We start from the raw sequence: 21,202 nt of genomic DNA on the forward strand, positions 1-21,202 counted from the left end.
GAATGAAGCGACAGAGTAGCTTAGTAAAGGCAAGTACTGTATTAAGTCCTGGAAGTGGAGGATTAGAGAAATGCACAGGCTTGCGTCAAAGTGGTTCTAAGGGCTCAAGGTTTACCTTCATGTATTCTATGCATTAAGGTAAAAAAAAACCTGTGTGTAGCCTCCCCCCACCCCCCTCAGTCCTTACCTGAGCCCCCTCCGTTCCAGCGACTTTCATGACAGTCTCTGCTCTCTTGGGACTCTTACTCTTCATAGGCTGAGACAGCAACAGGAGCTGTCAATCACAGCCAGTGAGCCAATGAGAGGAGAGCGAGGGTGGGGCCGAACCATGGCTCTGTGTCATATGGATGCAAAGAGCAGAGGCTCAGGGACAAGCATGCAGCCATGCACCCCAGGGCAAGAGGCTTTCCCTGGGGGGCACCGCTCGAGGGGGAGGAACCAGCAGAGCCACGATAAGAACAGGATCAAGGCTGCAGTGTGCAAAACCACTGCACACAGCAAGTATGACGTTTGTTATTTTATAACAAAAAACAAGAAAAAAACAAAGAAAAAAAAACAAAGCTTTACAGCCACTTTAAAGAACTTTTCTGTATTTCTTTCGGGGAAAACTGTTTAAATATATTATTACTCAAGCTGCTGAACTAAGGTGTAGTTTAGCAGATTTAAACTCAAAGTCCAACTCCAAAACCTATTTTGTTTGATACATTGGAGGAGATTAGAGTGTCCCTATTAGGGAGTATTACCCATTATTTTCTGTTACCAAGGATATGGAACATTTCACCAAAAGGGATACAACCAAAAACAGGAATGAGAAAAGGTTAGGACCTCAAAAATGTTTTCATATTGCTGTCTGTGCCTGTCCTGCTGACAGAACTCAATTCCTATTGGTGTCACAGGGAAATGGAAGAGAAACAAATTCACCTAAAATTGGGTCTGTAGTTCGGTTTAAGAGGGCTAACCATGGCATCATTAACAACATTCGATACACAATTTATGTACAGGACTCCCTCATGTAATTTTCTGTTCAAGGGCTTGGCTAATTGCTTTCAGCAGTTCCTTTTATTAGAGCACTTGAAATGATCCTGTGTGTATAAGCAGGTAGTCTCTCATTAAGCACTGTAGTCACTAAGTGACATGTTAGGCTGTAAGGATGACCTGTCTCTTGCCCGAGCTCAGTGTTGCAACATACATTCAAAGCTCATGAGATTTGATTACAGGAAAGAAACAAACCTTTGTTAATTGATAGTTTCACTCTTCTTTACCAGCCCAAGTGTCTTATCAGTCTAGAGCTCAGGCAGGAAACAAGTCATGCCCAATGGAGGGCATTATCTTAGGCAGATTACTCTACTTTGACAAGTGATCAGTGCACATACACACATCTGGGCCTAAGAGATAAGGTTGCATTGGAAATTAAAGCAGCACATAGATTAAAAATAAAAAAAAGACTCATCAACATATTGAACGTAGAAGGGGAATCCTCCATGCTAGGCCTTCATATTCTGACAGGGAGGAGACTTTCCCACCATCAGAATACACTGATCAGCGCTGCTGTCTACAGCCAGCAGCACTGATCGAGCAGAAATGTTCCAACAGGGCAGTTGTACAGAAGTCGATTGGTTAGCTAATTGTTATTCAAATGTTGAAAGCTCAAATGGTTAGGAGTTTGAGCACCAGCCCCTGCTCTTCCACCCAAGTGACTGGCTGTATGATGGGCAGTGTAACGTCCATATGGTGAGGTACAGGACGCAACCAGGTCCACCCCTTCAACACAAAAGCTGGCTGAGATTTACACTAACAGAGCTTTTGAGTTTCAGTGCCCGAGAGAGGTGGGATGTATGCAGGGTGTTAAATATATTAACTATCTGAAGAGAAGGCAAATATTGACAATTTTATTGACAAAACTGTAGCTGCTTAGCAGAAATGACGTTAAAAAAGTTCATGAAATATAGCTAATGAAATAAGCAAAGTGGGAAATTGCAAGAGAGTGACCCAAAAATGAGCCTGCCACTGATACCCAGGTAAACTTTTGTTTGGCAGGGAACAAAGATGACCAAATTAAAGGCCAAGCTTACTTTTTTCACTAATAATGTCCTTAATAATAATAATTTAATAATGTCCTTAGTTGTAATGCCTTGCCATTGGCCATAACTGACATCCCCAAAACCTGCCACAAAAATTCCCACTGAGGTGACCAGTCTCACCCTGTTCCAAATATTAGACACTCACTCCCAGCAGCAGAAGCGTGCTCGCTTCTGTGTGCTGTACCGCTGGCATGTGCAGTGCACTCGCTCACTCTCAACTGCTATATGGGAGACAGTATACTTCAACACCTGGCCTGACCATCATCCAGGAGGAAGATTATAGAAATAGCAATGCCACTAGACCCAGATTTTGCTCACAGTGCACATTTGACTGTGCACACTGCACCTTATTCCCTGGGTACATGCAAATGCATAGAGTGTGCATTTATATTAGGTTTTTATTGCTCCAGATCTTTGCACTCTAGTTTTGCCTTGAGTGTTCAAATATAGTTTACATATAATGAGAAATGTTAGCACAGTACAGAGTTAATTTTAAACTTAACTTCCCAGCTCCTCAAACACTACAGAAAAGAGGAAGCCAAGCAGTCTTGGAGTTTTTAAAAAGGGCGTTTAGAAAAAGGTAAGAGGCAAACTTTAAATATATATATATAGATTTTTTTAAGTTGTACTATGTGAATGAGAACATGTAGCAAATATAAAGTAGGTGTTATCCCAATTTGGCTACAGAAGTGAAACTACACCAAGTATGATCCTAGTGAAAAGGACATTTCCTACACAGCACCATCTGCCCCTGAAAAAGGTTGCAGTTAGACATTCAAATTATGGCCTTTTTCCTGTGGGCACTGAAGCAAGAGAAGATTCATGTCAGTGCTTCCCCATATGAACTCTCAAAAAATAGAAAAAACGTAAGCTGAATTTTTGTCACATTGGTCCTTTAGAAGTGTATACCAATTAAAATGATATTAAACACACACACTGTTTAATTTACATTGTCCCTTCAATTTCTGTATGTGTATTATGGCACTAATGGTTTTAATTAAAAAAAGAAAAAAAAAACATCTAGGTAGCTTTTCCTAATTGATATACAGATGTCATATGGCCCAGATCTTTCCCTGCTTGTCTGCAGGGAAACATAAGCAGGAGGAGCGTCTAGTCCTCTGCTGCTGGTCACATGTTTAAAAACACGCCTTTCGAATACTGAGTAAAAATATAAAGTATCAAACGGTTTTAAATTGGTATACAATTATATATTTGAAATCAAATCTATTTTGTAGAAATAACATGGTGTGGGTGGATTTCTGCCAGTCACAGGCTGTGTCACAACTCTCCGGACTGTGCCTTAGAATAAGGCCTCATGTACACTGCTACTCAAACGTACGTTCAAGAGCTTTTGGCGTATTTTGCCAAAGCCCCTGAGCTCAACTCAATAAAAGCCTGTGTATCCATGTACACAGACTTATCACAGTTTAACAGCAGCAGAGATTATAGACAGTTAAATGTCCCTCTCCTAAACGCAGAAGATCTGCATTCAGGAAGGGAACATTTTGGCCAACAAACGCTAAACGTGGCAAAAACGAGTGTAAATGCGCCTAAGAGCTAACCACATTTAGCACTTGAGCATTTATTCGCTTCAATGGCAAGTACTCTAGCCAAAGAACTGTACAACCAAGCACTAACTGCAGTACCGCATTTACATGTGTGTTTGCCACGTTTAGCTTTTTCTTTTCTGCTGCCAGTAGAAAAACATTGGAGTCTAAGAGGGAGGGGATTCCTCCATTAATCTACACATAATATCCCATCCCCATTGTGTTTAGCTGGTTAGCGGGCATGGAGGAGAAGGGGAGGGGAGTAGGCTGTCATCTACCACTGTGTATATGCCCACATGTGATGCTATAGTCACATTAGCTGCTCAGATGTGACCGGGAGGAAATGCTCACCATAGTAATGCACTGAAAACTGAGCATGTTCAGAGTTGCCACTACAGCTACAAAATCCCTAGCTGAATTGGGGACATGAACAGAAGGTGGCGATAGAGAGCAGCAGGATCAACCAGAATTTTTTTTTGCAGAATATAGAAAACAAATCTCATAGTGATGGAGTATGAACAGCATGTAATACAGCAATTATTTATGATGTGGTTTAGTGACACTGTAACTACCAAGCTAATCAAAAAACTTTTGTAAACATAAATACCTGAGTACATAAGCTTCCTGCTTGTCAGTTTTTGTTACACTTATGATCAGACAATGAACATTCTCCAAAAGTTTGTCCCACTCAAACCTGAAACAGAAAAGGAAAAACAAATTACAAAGGGAACACCACAAATCAAATCACAGCAAATCTTTAAATGCACAAATCTTCATTCAGTAACTTCAATAGTTCTGCATAATTTAGTTAAGTGTGAAATGAGTTAAAGCAGACCTTCATCCTCCCCAAGCAGTCTCTCATTGCCTTCCTATCACACAATTTGTTTTTTTTCCAAAGTCATAAAAACATCCTTCTAGAGGACCCCTCTCCACACTCCTTGGTTTCTTGCCTAAGCAAGTTGTACACGTGCAGTTGCTTACAGCCTCCTAGGATGCCCACAACACACATCACAAAGAGCCACGGGGTACTCTATGGCGTATGTGCCACACCATCGGGGAGGCCAACAGAGCCCTAGAGCTTGTCTATTGGAGATATATACAGATTATGAACAGCAGTGACATGTGTGTCAAACAAATGTTTATAGATACATATATATATATATATATATATATTACACACACACACAGTAGTAGGCGCTTCAACTTTCACGCAACCCAATTAATAAATATTGGGGGGGGGGGGTTTATTTTGTACCAGAGACATGTAGAAGAATATATTTTGGACTAAATTTATACAGTTTTGGTTAAAATGTTTTTTTTTATTAGGACAAGTAGATTGTCATGAGGGACAAGTAGATTGGGACACCGATTTAGTCCATGGACAAGTATTTGTTTCAAAAATTTCCACACCCCTGATTTACATAATAGAAAAAAACCCAAGTGGTGATCAAATACCATCAAACAAAAGCTATTTGTGTGAAAAAAATAGAAACTTCATTTGGGTATAGCGTTGCATGACCACGCAATTGTCAGTTAAAGTAGTGAAGTGCTGAATAGCAAAAAAATGCCCTGGTCATGAAGGGGATAAAACCTTCTGATACTTAAGCGGAAAAATATATGTTAAAGTGTTACTAAACCCACCACAGTAAAATCAGTCTGTATATACAGTAAAGCATACTTGTTATACTCACTGTGGAACCTAAGGGGGTTAATCCTCTGCATTTTGTAAAAAGGATGTTTGCTCCTGTCTTCTCTGATCCTCCCCTTCTTCCACTTATCTTCTCCTGATAAGACATATGGTGTGGAGACAATGCACATGCTCAGTTTGTTGTGAATTGCTAGAGAGATTTTTTTTTTCCCTTGGGAGAGTGCATGTGATCAGCACAGGGCCAATCAGCACTGCCCAGATAGAGGTCAGGGGTCCTGCATCCTTCTAGAGAAAACTCCTCCTACAAGCTTTAACCAATGCTCTGCTGGACACTGATAGAAGTCACAAGACTGCTCTAACTGCTGATGAGAAAAGGTATTTAGCAGTTTATATTTACTAAAATAATTGCAATTCCATGTTCTGTGTACTGTGGGAGACCAGATATAGTGAATGCAGGGTCCTGGGTTTAGTAACACTTTAAGGCAAAGCATGCTATTTGACTGTAGCAGACATTAAAACGAAAACGTACACATTTCTGTAAAAACAGATTGCTCTGCTCCCACTTTTTATAGAAATTTACCTAGGCCTTACAGAAGGCTTCATACTAAATAAGCCATCAAAAGAAAAGATTGCCCATTAATGACAACCTTAAATTATGCCAGAGCAAGATAAAAAAATGTATCTTTCTGCAATGCATGCACATTTCCTCATTTTATTCTTCTGAAGAGCCTGCGAGTACAGAATGTACCTGTTTATCTCCCAGAAATACACTAAATCCTGTTGTGGGCTGACAAAACACAGCAGTTTTGTGAACTGAGTGGTGTCAGCCCTGCGCAGTGTGTTTTACTAAACTACTGAATCCCACTCCCCTATCCTATTCTGCATATCAGACTTATTCTGTAGTCCCAAAAGAAGTGGGAACGATAAATGCACGCCTTGAGAGAACACAGAAGTGTGCACGGGATAGCTCTGAATTTGACATGAACAGGTAAGCATGTGTACAAGACAAAAGCTCCAACTACATTTATAGGATTTGACCGTTCTTTTCTTCTATTAAGTGAAGTGCTCACACAAGCCACATTTTAGGTAAATCTTTGAAACCTTCCATATAACCAGTTGTCTTTCTGAAACTGTATTGGAATTATACAAGCATTTTAAACACAGATTCAGGAGGATCATCTGTGTAAATCATGGCTGCCTGGAGTCCTGCATAGACAACTATGTAATTTTTTTCAATAAAAAATAAAACAATGTTAATGTTAATCTGCCGAAGTCTGTAGTGCTACTTTTTGCCAATAGTTTGCGTTTACAATTGAAACTGAAATTGTTTAGAAAATCATGCCATCTGTTTGTAATGTGCTCTACACCCTGTGAGCAGCAGATTAAGGCCCATCATTGTGCTGAAACTGCAATAAACTGTTAAAATAGTGCAGATCTGGCAACAACTATTAGTGTGCAATACTACATTGTAAACAAAAGACAAAAAGCGTTACAAGGCAATCTAGTTTGGAATTTCAGTATACCACTTCCTAATGTCTGTGTGGTGGGCATTCAAAATGTTATGTAGATGTACAAAAGAAATGTAACAATTTACTACTCCCCCATACCTTCAAATATGAAGAGGCTTCAAATATACAAGTGCCACTTCTATGGGACTACTGCCCATTTGTGGAGGCTGAGATCTGTTAGACCAGTGGAGGGGGAGGAACTAATAATAAGTACACTGTCTGAAGTAACCTTTTAAAAATAATGTCACATTAAAAGCAATTCGAGAGGTCAGGGACAGATTTAAAAAAAAAAAAAAAAAAAAAAAAAAAAAAGCTAATTTATGGCTTGTTATAGCAGTAGTAGTAAAGTCAGTTTTTGCACTTGTACCTTCAGACAAGCAAGGCTAGCCTGTAGGTACTGTAAATGTGCACAGTTTAGGAGATATTTACCTGTGTAGAGTACCGCCATGTGCTCTGAAGGAACGGAACTTCAGAGCTGTGTGCCGTAAAAAGTGACTCACGTGCACATACACGGGAGTGACATCATCGCGGCTCAGCCATTTAAGCTACCAGAACCTGAAAACCCAGAAAAAGGACTGAGGACTCAGGTAAGTAAAAGGAAGGGTGAGAGGGAATACGGATTCCTAAACTTTTTTTTACCTTAATGCAATGAATGCATTAAGGTAAAAAAAAAAATGGTGACGCTTTATAACCATCTTAAAGGTTACTTCAGGAACATTACACATGAAGGTCAGTTGATGTAATTTAATGCTCTTTAAGTATCTTCCTGTGCTCAGCTCATCTTCCTAGCATAGAAATCCATAAATATATTTGTTTTGTTAACCAATTTGGTGCCAGTGAATATCAGATAATACTACTGGAAACCAAAAAGATTAGCACCTGAGACACCCTTTTGAAAAGGTACACAGAAGACCCGGGCCTCCATACAATAGAGAATTCTGTATTATCTCATCCTGCACATCCAGTACAAGAACCACTGCAGGGATCTGCCTTTATAGATGGCGAGATTAACTGCCAGTCTCTCTAATCAAAATAAAGTCAATACTCCCACATGCTTTTAGTGCTGCAGACTGATAGCCGGTGAAAGGTCTGAAATACTTGCTTAGCTTTTGTCAGAGAACACTGAACCAGAGCTCAATATACACCCAAGCCTTCCTGTTGTCACACAACCCTGTCCTGCTGCAATTATACACCCAGATGTAATAAAGTGTTCCTAAAGGGTAAAAACGTCTCAACAGAAATGCTCAAATCTACACATCAATTCCCCAATCTGCCATAAGAAGAGACCAGGCAGAAAGATGCTAACAGTACAAGGGGTGCTACAATGTGTCAGGAATGTCACAACTTAAAGGATAAGTTCACATTTCAACAAAAAACACTTTTTGCAGGTAAAAAATTTGCATTTATTATTTTTTGTTGCAGGAGCCTGGAAGGCATTGCACTAGTGATCAGCAGACGGTTGATGCCATGCAGGACTGCTACAGACCTGTCAGTGTATCTGTGTGCTCGTATCTCGGACAAGCAAGGCAATACTTACTGACCGGAAGAATCCATCTACCACAGCGCTCACAGAGCCGTGGTAGTTCATTGAGAACTACAAGCCGACAGCTGCTAAGGATGTCAGTACTTGTAGTTTCTCATTCACAGAATTCTGTAAATGAGTGATGCGTCTGGGTGGAGCCCCACTTTTTTTTTTTTTTTTTTTACAGCTTAGGAAAGGTGAACTTCTCCTCTAGAAATCCAGAAAATGGGGGGGGGGGGGGTTCAATGTACAAATGATAAAGCATATCTAAATGTACATTATAAAGCATATCTAAATCAAGAACAAAAAGTATAGCAGCTTATCAGTCCTTTGATGTGGTGGCTGCCTTTTTACAGGTCTTTCCTCACTAATTGTACTGTATCTACAGTGAAAGAAATAAGTATTTGATCCCCTGCTGATTTTGAATGTTTGCCCACTCACAAGGAAATGATCAGTCTAAAAATCGAATGGTAGGTGTATTGTAACACTGAGAGACAGCATAGCAACAAAAAATTCAAAAGAAATGCATCTCTAACAAATTGTGCACTGATTTGCATGTTCATGAGGGAAATAAGTATTTGATCCCCTTCACAAAACATGACTTAGTACTTGGTGGCAAATCCCTTGTTGGCAATCACAGAGGTCAGAGGTTTCCTGTAGTTGGCCACCAGGTTTGCACACATCTCAGGAGGGATTTTGGCCCACTTCTCTAGGCAGATCCTCTCCAAGTCATTAAGGTTTGGTGGCTGACGTTTGGCAACTTGAACTTTCAGCTCCCTCCACAGATTTTCAATCGGAATAAGGTCTGGAGACTGGCTAGGCCACTCCAGGACCTTAATGTGCTTCTTCTTGAGCCACTCCTTTGTTGCCTTGGCCGTGTGTTTTGGGTCATTGTCATGCTGGGACACCCATCCACGACCCATTTTCAGACCAAAAAGGAGCAATGAAGATGTTAGGTTTTACAAACACTTTATAGCTGTCCATATACTATTAGATTTTAATTCTCAGTACATTTGAGGACTTGTGGAATGTTCGAAAAATACTTTCAAATAGTTTTTTAGCCACTTGTCGCCCCGCCACAGTAGATTTACTGTGACAGGGCGGCAGCTGCAGGCTCACAAATATAAATAAATGTTGCGAGCCTGCTTCCGGGTCAGAGGCGCGCATCCGCTGTCGACTGTGTCAGTAGGTCCTGGCCATGATTTATGGCTGGTACCTGCTGATCGGCTGTGTCCAACCACAGTCTAGAGCCCTGTGTTTACAGAGCAGTGATGTGGCTGTTAAACAGGCATGTCTATCAGTAAAAGCAGCACATATTACACTTTGTTAGGCAGTTAACCCTTTGATTGCCCCTAGATGTTAACCCCTTCCCAGCCAGTGTCATTAGTACAGTGACAGTGTTAACGCTGATCACTGTATTACTGTCACTACTGATGTCAGCGAGTTAGTGTCAGCTATCTCCAGATTGCCCACCACACTATGACAGTCCCACTATAAGTCTCTCATCACCACCATCATACCAGTATAGCATCTATAGCTGCATAAATTCCAATATATACACACACACACCATAGTTTGTAGATGCTACAACTTTTACACAAACCAATCATCATATACTTTTTGGAATTTTTTCTTTTTTTTAACAAAAGACATGTATCAAAATATATTTTGGTCTAAATTTCTAAAGAATTAAATTTTTTATTTCTTACTGGATAGGTTTTATAACAAAGTAGAATATATCTTTCTTTTAAAATTTTTGCTCTTTTTCTTTATATAATAAAAAATTAAAAACCCAGTGGTGATCAAATACCACCAAAAAATGCTCTAATTGTTTGCAAAAAATGATATAAATTTAATCTGAGTACAGTGTTGCAAGACTGTGCAATTGCCAGTTAATGAAATGTGCCAGTGATGAAAAACAGAAAATGCCCTGGTCACAAAGAGGGTAAAACCTTCCAGAGGTCAAGTGGTTGCCATTCGATTTTGAAAGTAATGGACTTTACCAAACTACATTTACTATCCAAGAATAAAATGGTGAGGGCAAGACAAAAAAGGCAAAAGTAAAGCAGCTAGCACAGCATGGCAAACCCTCTGTCTCCACCAAAACAAAACACTAATATCAATGTGCAGCGCTAATAAAAATGTGTGTTATAATCAATGATGACCAGTGTGATTGTAAAAAAGAAAGGAAACATCATAAAAAAGAGATAGTGAATTGTGAATACTCCAATGAAGAAACAAAATGGACGGTATAACAAAAATATACAAGTCCTCTAAATATCATAATGGTCGCCCATATAACTAACCACTTGGTGTTACCATTTATATTGTTCTAACACATGTTGTATTTGTCCCCATTATGCACATCCTCAGGATATCTGAGCCTCTGTGGTGGTGTCTTACAATCTATCCTCTGTTTTTCCTGTATGACATCTTATCTCTACATTGCTACCTTTTTAATTATTTTTCAAATCTATGTTGACATTTTTTGGATCTATATTTGTCATTTAGGGATTCTTTTCCTTTTTTTGCCTGTGTATTGTATTATATACATCATGTTTCATGTTTGCTATATGTGATGCTGTTTTTATCTACATTTACGTGCATAACTTTTGTACAAGTTGTGACCAATTCTTCATCACAGTCTTGTGGAATATAACACTGCTGGTTGCTATTATATACTCTATTTCTAGTTATGGTTGCCCACACTATTAACTATTTGGTGTTACCATTTATATTGTTCTAATGCATGTTGCATTTGTCTTCATTATGCACATTACCTGCGTTTTAGGGACTTGAATGCATTTATGGGTTCTTTTATTTTAGTTTTTCATTTTGAGGGGTTCCATCATGATGAACATTAGATTGTCCTTGTTATTAACCCCAATTGTTAATATCCATCTGTGGTTAGCATTCAGAATGATCCCTTCAATCTTAAGTGCAGGACTGTTAAGTTTTTTCTGGTCTACAACAAAATGGCAACTGTTCGACCATATATCATCTAGAAAATGGCGTTGGTCTGGTCAGGTGTTCTCAGACCTATATAAGGAATACACTGTCATGGCATCGGCACTATGTGGATCCCTTTGAGAACGTGCGTGTGCACGAAATGCATCAGGGATGGAGCCTATGTGCTGACGTCATGCCGCCGTGGCCATCTTTGTAAGTGCTTTTTATCCATTGCTGAGTTTAAGCTCCACGTGGTTGCAATCCTTTTAATAAAACATACTACACTATATGATACTGTCTCCGGGCTCGGTTTATGAGCTTGCCCTCTATGAGGAATCCCTTTCCTTGGTTCACCGTGGGCTGGAGATGGAGACTTGGCTACTCTACTTTTGATTGTTCATTTGGTGCATCACTGGCTTCTGGAGAGATCCCACCTTCAACCGGGTCACCAGCAGGAGGAACAAGCAGGAACACCCCTTAGTGTCATTCCACTCTGGTCTTGCTTGCTTGCTACTTACGTCTGGTGAGTCATTATGGTGGAGGTGCAGTGCGGAAGTCACTACATGTTGTTGATTTGATCATATTACTATTTTTGGGACTATTATATTTAGAGGGCTTATATATTTTCATTTGCTATACCGTCCATTTTGTTTCTTCATTAATACATTTACTGTTAGAAATGTGTTCAAGTAAAAATTTCTACCCTACTCTTGTTTAAATATTGTCACTGCAGTGGAAAAAGCCTCAAATTGAACAAACATTCTCAAAATGAAAATTTTAGAACATGGCCAGCTTAAAAATAGCGCAGCCAAGTAAGATGGCGATTAACCTATCAGCTTGTTTTTGGGTAGCAGGACACCAATGTAAGCATTTTAATTTACAGGTTCGATGAGGAACACTGTTGCCTAAATCTATTGCCTATGTGTGAATTGCTCACATTTTCTGCAAATATGCAGACAAGTGCAACCCTCATGACTACTGGAATGTATGTGAAAAGTCATTTGTACTGCTGGTCTTATAAAGCATATTTTTGTCCTACCTGTAAAATCCTTTACTTGGAGTAATTACAGGAAACAGGATAGTTTTTTTTAAACACTGGGTTATACTGCCACCTTCAGGGACATTGGACACTGGCAATGCAAAGCATAACCCCTCCTGATCCCAGCAGGCCTCAGTTTAGTAGCAAGCAATGATAGGATTGTATAACAACATAGTGAGGGCCCTGTGTCTTGTAAAGTAATCCATGAAAGAAATTTTAGATAGGTCAAGTTTTGGTTTCTCAGTAGAATTCACAAGAATATTTCTCTACAAGTTAAAGTTGATTAGATCTACTTCTGTTGAGTACGAGTAGCCACACATGGATCGAACTTTCACCGGTCCCTTCTAAAGCAGCAGAATTTCAATCCATCTACGGCCAGCCTGACCGGTCCAGATGTTTTTATCCTGTATAAGAACCCATTGTGAGCAGGCAGCTTTTTACTGCAGAAAAAGACATGGCTTATATTTTTTCTGCAATAATACCAACTCACCTGCCTCCTCAGTTTTATAACAAATGTGCATTGAGCAGCGCATGCACAGCGTGTATTCTCCGCACACTTCAGCTGTGCTGGAATGACCGACTCCCGTACGCATGCAAGAGATGTCATCCTCACCAGCCAATCAAGAGTCCAAAAACCAACCACCTGGGAAAATGATGACCATGACTGACGAGATGTAACCGCTGCATCATTGGAGGGTGGAGATGAGAATACTGGGGAGTTTATTTCTGCTTTAAATGATCAGCAGATGTATTTGAAAAGTAAACTGTTTTTTGTACAGAGGTTGTGTATTCTAAACAAAGAATTTCCATGGAAATAAATATTTGCAAAACCTTCCAGTGTATTTGCTTGCATTTTTTTAAAAACCTCTAAATCTATTGACAACCCCATTCAATTGCTATGAAGTAAAATATACTATGCATACAAGGAAACTTGATTAGCCTGACATCAAAACACATTTCTCATTCAGCAGCTTCTGCCAGGTGTTCATTTACATGGTAATGCATAGAAAGAGAAGTCTTTATATGAAAGCTGAACTCCAGTCAAGCCTCTTCATATACAAATGAAACACACGTACAAAGTGACCCTAAACTTTGGTTGGAAAAAAAAAAATCTGTTCAAAAACGTATTAACCTTCTATTTCTCTCAACCTCCTCCAAACACTTTTTTGCTGGTGTGCTCCAACTTCCCTTTAGAGGGTGGCTACGTTCAATTTGCATGATCCCACTATATGTAAAACACACTCCTAAGAATGACTAGGGACTATGAGATTTGTAGTGTATATAAAGTAGTGCTCAGGACCACAATGAACATGCACTGCTCATTCCAGGGAAAAGAATTTCAGGAGCTCAGGATGGTACGGGGAGGCAAAAAAAATAAAAAGATGGTTTCATGAAAAACAGATTACAGGGCCATTAAAGAGGTACTTCACCCTTTTCAAAAAAATTAAGTCAGCAGATACAAATACTGGACACTTGCCTGTCCAGGGGTTCAGCACCAAGCTCACCCAAACAGCTTTTTAGGTCCCTGCACCAGCATATTTACTGTGGGCAACCGGCTGTGAGCGAGAGTGTGTGTGTGTGTGTGTCACACTGCGATTTGTGAAGGGTCTTTCAGTCTTCTGGAACCTGTGAAGTGTCCCAATAAAGATGCAGGCGGGGGTAAGAATTTTTGGCTGATTGCTGGAGCGATCTGACTGAAGTTGAAGTGGGTACCTGTAAAACCAGGTACCACTCCACCCCCAAACAAAAAGTGCCAAAAAGAGAAGCAGGCATAAAGCAGGCCTTCTCCTTTAGGGTGAAGTTCAGCTTTAAGTACTGTATGAATTATTTGACAATAAGGATATTTAGTGTCACTAACTACAAAAAAATTACTTTCAGCCCAGGTTCACACTGATGCGGTGTGGAATTCGCACCGGTTCCTGTGAGATTTCCACACCGCATCATAATCGCACCCCATTCATATGAACCGCTGCGGGTGTGTATTTTAACTTGACACCCTATAATCAGTTCATAAAATGCGGTGCGATGTGCAGAATCGGATTGCATGGGTGTGAATACCCATGCGATCTGATTGTGGTGCAGACAAAAAAGGGTCCTGTACTTTTTTGGTGTGGATGCGGTACATTTTGAGCTATACAAAATGTATGGCTAAAATTGCAGCGCAAAGAAATTGCATGTGATTTGCACAGAAATGCGGTGCGGTTGCTGTGCAAATCACATGAGATGTGCCGCACCGCATCAGTGTGAACCCGGGCTTAACCACTCGTTATCCAGGCTTCCACTAAAGCATTAGTAGCACAAGGCAGTCAAGAAACCCCTCCCCACCCCAAAAAAAAAACAAAAAAAAACCCTGGAAAAGAGACAATGGGAAGATCCATTAGCATAAGCAATCATTCTGTGCAAGGCTTGTCCACTAAGTTGCACTGACACGGACAATTACTATTCACCAAAATTGTCTCTGTGCCATGTTGACACCATACAGGTGTGGCAGGGTGTGCTGCACAAAAATGCATACATGCTGCATTTTTATACAGTACACCTAACCGCAACATGCTGTGGTGCGTAGAGTAGAATGAAGTGTCATTCTTGTAATATTTCGATAAAGTTAAAGTACACTTGCAAAATAAACCAGTGTGTACTCTGACGTCTGTAGTATGGAATGATGTGTTGTTACACCACCATCCTCCCTATGTAACACGAAGAAGCAAGCACGCATTTTAGTGTGACAACTTCTGTGAATACGTCCTTATGCCTTTGGCATGTTCTCTCAGCACATGTGTACTGTAGCAGTGACTAGTTTGTTCCTAGAACCAATACTCCCTAACAGACCTGCTGCAGAGAGGAATCAAGAGGCTTCCATCATATTCTTTACACTAGCTTCATTTAAAATTATCTTACTGCACACAAACCTTTCAATTAGTTTATAATTATCTGTTTGGGGTTCAGTATTAATAATATCTGGATTGGATTAAAAATGACAAAAATAGCAAATGCCAATTAAACCAACATTTAGTGAACTAAAATGATTTTGTCTACTACGAAAAACCCTCCAGACCACACTAAAGCATAAGCTTCCCTGATTCTCCTCATATATGGTCTGAATCACCAGTCCATTTACCTGACCATCTTACACATTTACTTCCAGGGTGTATCAACATCCTAGGAACCTTAACGAATTACACAGGACTTGGACTAGAATCAAGCCAAGGACTTGCACTAAAAGCAGATCTCTTTCTTTCCACAAGTGGTAGGATAATTGCTTGATTCCCCTATCAACACAATCAGTGCTGATGGGGGAATCTTTCCTGCAGTGCTATTGTGTTCTGCTGGTGGGGAGCATTCCCTGCTAGCAGCTATAGCCACTGGCAGTGATCGCACAGGCTGGAAGGATCAGCTTCAGTACAACCAGCCTGCCAATAGATGAATCAAATCTTGGCCGGTCTCTGCTGAACCAGACGAGTCTCGATCCATCCTTGGCCAGCTTTAGTTGTTTTTTGTAAATAGGCCAAAGGTAATGTAAAATGAACTGCCTTGCTAAAGGAATTGCTCCTGTGCAGTTAAAAAGACCAGCCTTTACCGCTGTTGCAGCCTGTGTGCTGTAGGTTTGTAAACCTGGTGACCAGTCAGTAGGCAGCACTATTATGTACAACAGAGGTCACCACTCAGCTGTTGAGAACTTTGGCAGTATGTACCAGAGCTGACATCAGGAGACCTACATTATCAAATGCCATTGTATTATTGGAGGATCCTTTCACAAAAAAAGTTACCTCCAGGGATTTATTACATTTTAAATCTCAAATGCATAGTGGGGAAGGTTACTAAAAATGATTTTCTCTAGGGTCCCCGAGGTCAGGTTTAATCTCCCTAACTAGTAGCTGTTATTTCTACAGCGGTTATTTCTTTTAGGGAAAACTGTCCAATCTGCACATAATTCAAAGATGTATTACTGACACTATGTGGCAATCATTCTATGGAAGTAACAATTTTAGAGCAGTTATGCATTTTGTACAGAATTAGATACCTTTCATACTAACAGCACTGTACACAAAATCATATTAAACTTAAAGCAGAACTCCAGGCAAATATTCCCCATGCAGTGGAGCTGTGCCTGCACTGCATGAGTTAACTGTGTTTTGACTAGGGGTGAACACTATACTCACCCGATCCTTCAGAAAACAGCACCCCCCCCCCCCCGCATCCAACGGTGGACTGTTCCTGCTGTCATAGAGCCAATCTATGAATGTGATGACACCAGAACAGTCCATGACCATGGAGGGCAGGACCGGCAGAGAGCGGTCTTGCGCTGAGAGGATCGGCAGATTAGGAATCTTGGCTCTCCAATACCCTAGATAAAAACGAGCAGTTAACTCATGCAGTGCGAGCTGCATAGGCACATTCTGTTTTCCCTGGAGTTCTTCTTTAATTGTGGAAAATTAGCTGGACACTCTTCTTGAATTGAATACCTTTCCTAAAGTATAGCTCAAGTGCTCCTCATATAAAGTAGATTGCTTTCAGAAAACATCCACAAATAACTGCAGTAATGCACCAAATACTTTGTATTATGCAACAGCACTAAAATCATCAGCAAAACTAACTCAAGGCTTTTTTACTCTTTAGGAGTGTTAGTTAAAAGGATCTGCTCTGGCAGCTGACAAATTCCTCATATCACCACTGTTACCCTATTGGATGCTAAAGACTTCAGTGTGGTAATGGGCTGGCTTATCCAACTCTCACGTGTAACAGCAGCAGGCATATGCTGGCCAGAATGAAGGTTTTACAGCACTCTAACCCTGCAAATTTAAAATGGTTTTGAAAATAGCTGTGCATTTAGAGTTTACCGTTACTGATGTTCTATATGCACTGAACTACAATAAAATGTCTGTTGCAAATGGGAAATTGGTAATTGCTACCTTTGAGTAGTTAAAATTCCTATTTAGGTATTTCAAAGACTGGTATGGATAAATAAAATATGGATCCGCTAACACCAGTGCGATTCAGATGTGACCTGAGTCACGCAGCATTGCTTGACAATGAAAATCACATGGTTTTCAATGGTGTCAGATCATAATGTAATTCAGCGCAGCGTGATTTTGAAAAAGGCTCCTGTATTACTTTGGTGTGACTTCAGTACGATTTTGGCCCCACAGAACAAACCACATCCAAGTTGCACTACATAATCACACTGAAAATCAGATGGCAGCAGTGTGAAGCTAGCCTAAGTGATATCTCCACTGTAACATGCATTAAGCTCAAATATGTTCCTCAATCGCCGGACTTTTGTAGGTGTTTCAAGGGTGGCCATATCTGGCCCATAAAAACCAGTGTGCACGTGCTTTTCAATGTCAGAGCCGTTATCGGACAGACAGAATTTCCAACAATCTCAGTAAGCGCCAATCATTTCCTTTCCCACGGAGGATAACGGGACCAAGCTGCACACACACACACCACAAACACCTGTCTGCCATATCAGGAAGATGATCACAGAACAACCTAGAATCATGACTAGTTATTGGTGGCAAATCTGCCCATGTATGGCTATACCCTTTACAGTATCATCAGCCTGACTTCACTATCGTGCATGTTGTGTTCAAAGATTTGCTTGCTTAGCTTCTAATTGTAAAATAAATCTTAAATTGTACGTTGTGTCCAAGTAGGACAGTCAGTTTTTTTTTCTGTACTATGTTACAGGATTGGATGGTAGAAAAATCAATGAAGCCATGTTCCTTTTCCTGCAGAGGTAATATATCTTCACAACTGCCGCCAGGAGCACTGCGACACAAGATAAAAGTTTCCTTCAACCACAATAAATGATGCTAGAACACAGTCTCCATATAAACTGAGGGAGATAAGATAGACTTTCCCTAGATTAATGTGTATAGTAACTTTGTGATCTACAGAAACAGAATTTCAGTGAAAGGTATATATACGTATGCCTGGACACATCTAGATACATTCATAATCTCATCGATCGCTTCCCCTTATAAGGGCAAGCAGCAAGAGAAGCCATTTGGCAGCGTGTGCAAAGCAAGCACGGGCTCTGACCCGGGAAATCTCACAGTGGTGAGCTCAGGAGCTGCACAGCCCCACCCTCTTCATACATTAGGACACATCATGGCTTATACCTGATCAACCCATTATAACACCAGGGACAGCAAATCTTTTAATGCGTCTAACACCAATTTTACCACCTCATACTTCTAGCTTTAAACCAGCATCTCAACCTTTTTCCTGGAGAAAACCCCTTAAAGTCATTTTCAGATCTCAGGGGGCCTCTTTGGGGGTGAGAACACCCTTACATTGTAAAGGGGTCATTCTTTCCACTGACCACCAATCAGCTAAGAAGCTCATTGGCGTGTTGGTGGCTCCATTGAGGTGTATTGGAACCAGAATTATGTAGGCACCATCAGATGGGTAGGTTGATCAACCAAAACTCAAAAAAAAAAAAAACCCTCAATCACAGGAGGAACCCTTGTGTTGCACTTGAAAATGGCTGTTCTAAGAAATGGTTGAAAAGAGCCTTCACCCAAAAATAAGCCACTTGCTCCTCTCATGCTGAATGGGTCAACGTGACAAGACAGGTGGTCAGAATGGCAGCAGAGTGGTTGTGTCGCTTCCTATATGACTCAACGCACAAGCCAAATGAATGATCACCAAAACTGACTACACTGTAGGAACACGTCAGGGATTCCCACCGAGATGGCACATGAGTAGGGCTGGTGCCAGTCACTAAAGGGCCCTGTGCCAGATGAAATTTTGAACCCCCTTCATTCAAACTACCACGTATATAAAAAAATTCTCCATGGAACTACTTACAGGTGGAAAGACGTCAGTCAATGCTAGGTCTTCAATGATAGAAGGCCGAGTACCCATAAGACCTAAAGATCAATGGGTCCCCTAGTCTCAAAGGGCCATGTGCAAGACCAAATTTTGGACCCCCAATCCATTCAATCACATACATAATGAAACATTGACTGTGGAACTGACAGGTGGAAAGACATCAGTCCATGCCAGGTCTACAATGATAGAAGGCCGAGTGTCCATAACAGCTGCAGACCAATGGGCCCCCTAGTCTCAAAGGGCCCAAATTTTGGACCCCCGAACCATTCAAACTATCACATACACTATCAAACATTCACTGTGGAACTACTGACAGCAGGACAGACATCAGTCAATGGCAGGTCTACAATGATAGATGGCCAAGTACCCATAAAACCTTTATATCAATGGGTCACCTAGTCTCAAAGCACCCCTGTGTGGCACCCACCCCTCAGAAAGGGCTGAACTTCCATGGGGACTGTCAAAACACCTTCCAGCCTAGGACCTATTTCTTCTATGACAGAGAATGGGCACCCATATGTGAGGAAGAAGCCCATTAAAGTGGATGTGCTGCCACTCTGCCCTCCAGGTGACCTCAGCCCCCCCAATCTACGGTGTCTCCAGGAAGTAGAAGCAGCCTGGGGCACCCTTAAGGTGGCCATCTCCAATATGACAGGAGAGGCTGAGCAGAATCAAAATGGAAGGTCTGTGCGCCTTTGCTCATTCTCCCCCTCCCCCACCCACCCAGAGCACATGGGCAGCCCGGCTCATGATGTCCGCCCTGCCTGCGCCTTTCACGACCATTCCACCGGGGGGAACACGTGACCCCCGGAGCCCTGACGGGAGGCCTTTCTCTGAGGCCCGGTTCTACAAGGCGGGGACACTCCCCCCACCCCCGGGGCCCCCCTCGCTCCTCACCTTGGGATGTCTCGAAGGTCTCCGGTTCCCTTGCTCTCGTCCTGCTGGCTGAACCAGACCTCCAGCAGTTTCTCGGTGCCCTCGAAGAAGTGCGCGCCGTTCTCCTCCATCGCCCCCGCGCCTCACGGCAGCCGGAAACCCACCGACAACGCAGAAAATAACGAGAAACGGAAAAATAGAGATTGCCGTCTAATCCTCTCCTCTTCTTCTTGTTTCTTTTTTTAATTCTTGTTCAGGTTGGACTCTATAAAGGACAGCACAATGTATATAGTAGTGTTGGCGTAGAGCTTTCTTTTCTTTTATTTCTTGGTGTGAGGGAAGGTGACGTTCAGTGTTGCTTTGTAGTTAGATGTTCCTGTATGTGATGGATCAGAGAGTGAGTTTCTCCGCTACAGTCTCTTATTTCCCGTTGATTCCCCTGTTACAGAGAACGCAGCAAAGCAAGCGCTAGCTAATATCGCCGGCCATACTGTGTAAAGCGACGAGTGCGCGGCTCCGCCAGCCTTTTATAGGCCGCCCGTCCTTCCTCCCTCTGATGTCAGGAGGCACTATGTTTTCAGCCAATCGCTCGGCGCTGTCACTTGCGGAAGCTCCGCCTCTAGACGCTATCAGTGGTGCTGCTGGTGTCTGGTTGCAGATTCTAGGAAGGGCGCAATGTAACGGCCAAAGAGGAGGGGGAGGTAGGCGGGCCTTAGTCATGCTGGCACCGCACATTGCGGATTCTTCGCTGAGGCTTTCCCATGATTAGTCTTCGTTCATTCATTTTGGCTGCTTGGATTTCATGGGATTATTGGTCTAGACCGGCTGCACCTTTGCTTTTTGATCCACGCCTCCTGTTATGCTGCATCTTTTCAGCAGTGTATGCTGTGTGTTATATAACTAGATTTTGTTTTCCACTGAGACTGGAGTCACACCATATGTGTTGCCTTCAGTGGAAGCTCCACTTATTTGCCTCCCCCCCACTGCCATATTTGGCACCTTTTTGGGGAGCGGATACCTGTGTTTGACAGGTACCCGCTCCCACTTCCAGCTCAGTTCGCCGCAAAGTGAGTCAGAAGTTCGGTCTCCTCCTCCCTCCCGCAGTCTCCTGGGAACTTTCACACGTCCCAGAAGAATGCCGGAGCAATTAGGAGACGCAGCGCAACTTGCGCATGTGCAGAGGGCACCAGGTTGT

The 21,202-nt window shown here is 41.6% G+C and overlaps 1 protein-coding gene across 1 annotated transcript in view; it reads right to left on the reverse strand.

Annotated features, from left to right (window-relative positions):
* The window catches only part of AMD1 (adenosylmethionine decarboxylase 1), a 32,584-nt gene extending 12,069 nt beyond the window's left edge, over positions 1 to 20,515 (reverse strand). The window contains exons 1-2 of the mRNA XM_089664558.1: positions 20,029 to 20,515; positions 4,236 to 4,322 (exon numbers count right to left, since the gene is read on the reverse strand). Coding sequence (XP_089520684.1) covers positions 4,236 to 4,322; positions 20,029 to 20,138 — 197 coding nt within the window. The 5' untranslated portion in view covers positions 20,139 to 20,515. The remainder of the gene's footprint in view (positions 1 to 4,235; positions 4,323 to 20,028) is intronic.
* Positions 20,516 to 21,202: the final 687 nt, after the last annotated feature.

This window comes from Staurois parvus, unplaced genomic scaffold (assembly GCF_062004578.1).
Source record: "Staurois parvus isolate SC_StPar_1 unplaced genomic scaffold, SC_StPar_1.0 ptg000048l, whole genome shotgun sequence".
In the NCBI taxonomy this organism is placed as follows: Eukaryota; Metazoa; Chordata; class Amphibia; order Anura; family Ranidae; genus Staurois; species Staurois parvus.